This window comes from Macrobrachium nipponense, chromosome 14 (genome assembly GCF_015104395.2).
Source record: "Macrobrachium nipponense isolate FS-2020 chromosome 14, ASM1510439v2, whole genome shotgun sequence".
Lineage (NCBI taxonomy): Eukaryota > Metazoa > Arthropoda > Malacostraca > Decapoda > Palaemonidae > Macrobrachium > Macrobrachium nipponense.
In genome coordinates, this window is record NC_087207.1 from 92,536,319 (window position 1) to 92,541,038 (window position 4,720).

Here is a 4,720-nt window from a genome sequence, read left to right on the forward strand (position 1 = left end):
TAGAGTTGGACTCACAGATTACAGGACACCAAAAGATGCTGAGAGTACCAACAGGACAGGAGCACCCAGAAATCAGACAGATATGTTACATGAGCCAGAAACCGAGGCAGCAGTATTGGTGGTCTAAAGGCACAGCATTTCCTGAAGTCTAGGTAACTCACTCAACTTACTTCCCTCTAGGCAAAGACTCGACCAGTCATACTCATAAGACCTTCATCAGTGCTACATAAACATACCCATACCCATTCCATATCCATATCCATACCCATACCCATATCCATTCCAAACCTATATCCATTCCATACCTATACCCATACCCAAATCATTACCATTCCCATAATCCATACCCATATCCATGTCCATATCCATATTCACATACCCATAACGGTACCATACCCCATACCACGCAATACCCATACCAATACCCATACCATACTCATACCATACCCACACCCATATCTGTTCCATACCTGTACCCATATTTATATATGTATCATACCCCTATACCTGTACCATGCCCATAGCCATACTTATACCTATAAATATACCCATACTGGTACCATACCATATCTATACCCATACCAATACCCATAACCATTCTTTACCTATACCCATATCAATATTCATATCCATACCCATTCCCATACCCATAAGAATTCTATACCTTTACTTATACCCATATCTGTACCATACTCATGCCCATACCATACCAATACCCAAATCCATTCCATATCCATATCCTTATTGTACCCATACCCATATCTGTTCTATACCTGTACCCATACAATAGCTGCATCATTACCCCTATACCTGTACCATACCCATACCCCATAATTATACCCTAAAATATACCCATACTGGTACCATACCATACCTATACCCATACCAATACCCATAACCATTCATTACCTCATATCCATATCCATATTCATATCCATACCCATTCCCATATCCATAAGAATTCTATACCTATACTTATACCCATATATGTACCATACTCATTCCCATACAATACCAATACCCAAATCCATTCCATACCCATATCCATATCCTTATTGTATCCATACCCATAACATACCGATACCTATATCCTTACCAAACCCATATCTATACCCATACCCATATCCACTCCATACCCATATGCATACCCATATGCATACCCATATCCATTCCATATCCATACCCATATCCATACCATACCCATACCTATAACCCTTATTTTATACCAGTATCTTGATACCCAGAATCCTTATCCACCATGCCTTTATTCATATACAAACAGCTGACCACATCTTGGTTACCGGTTGACAAGCAGAAGAAAGAAACAGCCCGCAGGCTAGCAGCGTTGATCGAGGGTTTTTGTTTCGCAAAGATGAAAGGATCAATGCGGACGCCCATTGGCTCTGGTTCCAGGACCATTCAACCATGTACCGGCCTTTTTGAATGTTGTTCTCTAATTGACCAGCTGATTGAGAAAATTCAGGGATTTTAATATAATTTTAATTTGCAAACTCCGATTTATTACTGAGAAGAAATAACGAAAACGATGCTTAACAACTTTCCTTTTTCGTCATCACAGGTTATTGCAACTTTACACCCTCTAAGTTGTTTTGGTTAATTTAGTTCTTAATCAATCGTTTATTAATTACTTTGGAAATGAACAAATTTATTATTCCTTTCGTCAAGAAGAAATTAGATTGAAAGTCCAACTTTCCTTTTTCCTTTGATGTTTGGATCCATAAACCGGAAATCAAATATTGGGAAAAGGAAAACGACCGATTTATTTTTGTACGAAGAACAAAAATTGAAATTTACAAAATGGACGATGAATTATCCAAAGGAATCTTTTGCTTCCATAAAATTTTGAGAGCGTTTTAAGAATGAAAACAGTTAGGAAAAATTTTATTGAGAAGCTTTTTGAGACGGCAAATAATCATGTTTCATTATGAAATCCTATTTACAGATCAAATGAGTTACGTAAAGTATTCAGTTCATTTCGCCTCTTTTGTATTAAAAAGATAAAGATGTTTTGCAGCAAAGGAGAGAAACAAAATCTCTCTTTGCCTGATGGATTTTAATAATAAAATACTTCTTTAAAAGAGAGCTTTTTTGCTAGAAAATTATAATACACGTTAATGAAGAGGCTTGCGTGAAAATCCCTTAACAAAATTTCCTCCACCAAAAATTCCTTATCACAACGAAACAGAGGAAAATGTGAAAAAAAAACGTGAAACACTCGCTAGCAACAAAAACGTGTTTCGAAGTTGACTTTTCTGATACATTCGTGAAGAGAACTTGATCTTCACCATTATTGTCAGGTGATATATTATATATATATATATATATATATATATATATATATATATATATATATATATATATATATATATATATATATATATATATATATATATATATATATATATATATTATATAAGTTTATATATAAATTATATATATTATTATATATATATACACTAATATATATATACATACATACATACATACAAACTATAGATGCGCATAAAATTATATCCATATAATATGTGTGTGTGTAGACATGACTTTCCGCGTGAAATCAAAATAGTATGTTTCGTCAAGTTGAGTAGAACTCTGGTTCATATTACACTCACACCCACGTTAGAACTTTTCATACATGAAGTCATACACCAAGGACATATCGTTATATGACTACTCCTGCCGACAGACACAATCGACAATATAATATCAAACTTAATCTGCTGAATAGGTAATAACAACATAGACGTTGTGGTTCTATTTTATTTTATTTATCTATTTTTTTTCGTGCCTCGACAAAATATCCATTCTGGATGCTGACCTCATTTCGCTGTCTAGATTTTATTTCTAGTTTTTTTTTTTTTTTTATTCATTTATCTTTTCTTTTTTTTCAGAGTTTCCTTCGTTTTTTCTTTAATTCATTTTTTTTCGTTAAGCATTCTTAGTAAAGTGCATTCATATTTCATTTAGATATGGGCAACGTTTCTTTATGCTCGCTTGTCACATGATGAAAAATGTCGGGTTTTAATTAATACTCTCTCTCTCTCTCTCTCTCTCATCTCTCTCTCTCTCTCTCTCTCTCTCTTTCTGAATATGATATTCTCTCTGTGTCTTTCTTCCGTAATAATTTCCAGTGTCTGGCACCGCAGCGATTCTCTTTCGTAGCCTGCCTGACTTTCTGTCTGTCTGTCTGTCTGTCTGTCTGTCATCTTCAGAGGTCATTCATAAATAAACCCAAGTCTTAAAATGATTACTTTAAAGGTTCCTGTATGTTCAAAAGAAAAAAAAAAAGGAAAGAAAGATAAAAATAGACAACTCGGAATCCCCTTTCTCTAACCATAAAGTTAAGGATATCTTAGTTTTACCAGACCACTAAGCTGATTAACAGCTCTCCTAGGGCTGGCCCGAAGGATTAGATATCTTTTACGTGATTAGGAACCAGTTGGGTACCTAGCAACGGGACCTACAGTTTATGTGGGATCCGAACCACATTATATAGAGGAATGAATTTCTATCACCAGAAATGAATTCCTCTGATTCCGCGTTGGCGGAGCCGAGAATCGAACTTCGAACCATTAGACCAAAGTGCTACATTCCAGGGTTTCCAGGCGTTGTACTCTGGATCACTTGACTCAACTTGAATGGAAACCGCACCAGGCGCTTTGACGTGAGAGTTTGGCGGTTGAGTCGGGCACCAGAGTTCCGTAAGTGCCAATCACCCTCCGTTCAAACTTGTGACCTCAAGTTCTGGAAGGAGCTCACCCAAAGGAACTCGCCCGAATCCGTTTGAGGTTCCTCTGGCTCATGCGAAGCGGCTGCCTGTTCTCTGTGGCCTCAGCTGACTTAACTGTTGTGTTTGATTGATTTGATTTTCTGAATTTTACGTTTCGTTGATGACGAACATTTATGGGGTTTCATTTACTTACCGGATATTTGGTCGTTTTAGGAATGTCTTAGGCTTCCATTTTCGCTTAATGGGATGAAGGAATTTCAGTTTTGTTTCAGTGAATCCTCAACGTTTTTTGTCGATTCTTTAAGGAGTGTCATTTGTTTTTTTTGCTGACTGAACTGTATTGTATGGGATCATCGCTTGAAGGCGAAATTTTTTGGGTTTTATTCTTGATAATAACAGTCTCGCATTGTAACAAAGGAGAAGAAAGGGGTAAAAAATAGACTAGGATACAAACCCTGACGGCAATAACTGGAAAACTGATAGATAGATATTCCTTTTGAGCCATATTTCAAAAAACATATGAATATTCTGTCATGATCACACACGGAATGAAGATTGGCCTCTTTGTTTTATTTATTTGATTATGGAAGGTACTTACGTTTCACATTTATTTCTTGAAATTCTCTGTCTTCAGTAATTTTCTGAGTTGTTCCCATTCCTCTCAGGGTAAAAGGGAAAATAATGCCGCTTTTATTCGCTTCCTGATTTTCTTCTGTTTCACTTCGTGCAAGTAATGCGTTGTTGCTCTTCTTTCGCTCTCGAACGCTTCTTTTGTTCTCCCAGGAACTGTTTAATTTACTTGGGTTTCTGAACGCGACGCCAGAGTAAGAGTCCTTCAAGGATTTCTGTCTTTTTCAATTTTTTTTTTCCTTTTTAGAGGTGCGGACGGATTCTTAATATTCTTTCGGGAGAGGAGGAAGAGATTTTTTGGAGACGACCTGCGTGGAAATAACCTCTCTCTCTCTCTCT

General features: G+C 36.3%; 1 protein-coding gene across 1 annotated transcript; it reads right to left on the reverse strand.

Annotated features, from left to right (window-relative positions):
- Window positions 1-288: 288 nt before the first annotated feature.
- LOC135226306 (keratin-associated protein 21-1-like) lies at window positions 289-1,204 on the reverse strand. Its single transcript, XM_064265746.1, has 3 exons — window positions 1,097-1,204; window positions 706-841; window positions 289-470 (listed from the first exon to the last, which is right to left on the reverse strand). The coding sequence occupies exons 1-3, from the start codon at window positions 1,202-1,204 to the stop codon at window positions 289-291; spliced, it is 426 nt and encodes a 141-aa protein (XP_064121816.1).
- Between the last annotated feature and the right edge of the window lie 3,516 nt (window positions 1,205-4,720).

Coding starts and splice junctions, on each gene's coding strand:
- LOC135226306 (XM_064265746.1), bottom strand. CDS start 1,204: ATGGGTATGGTATGGATATGGGTATGGATATGGAATGGATATGGGTAT. Junction 842..1,096: donor TGGGTATAGATATGGGTTTG/GTAAGGATATAG, acceptor GGTATATTTTAG/GGTATAATTATGGGGTATGG. Junction 471..705: donor TGGATTTGGGTATTGGTATG/GTATGGGCATGA, acceptor ATATGGGTACAG/GTATGGAACAGATATGGGTG.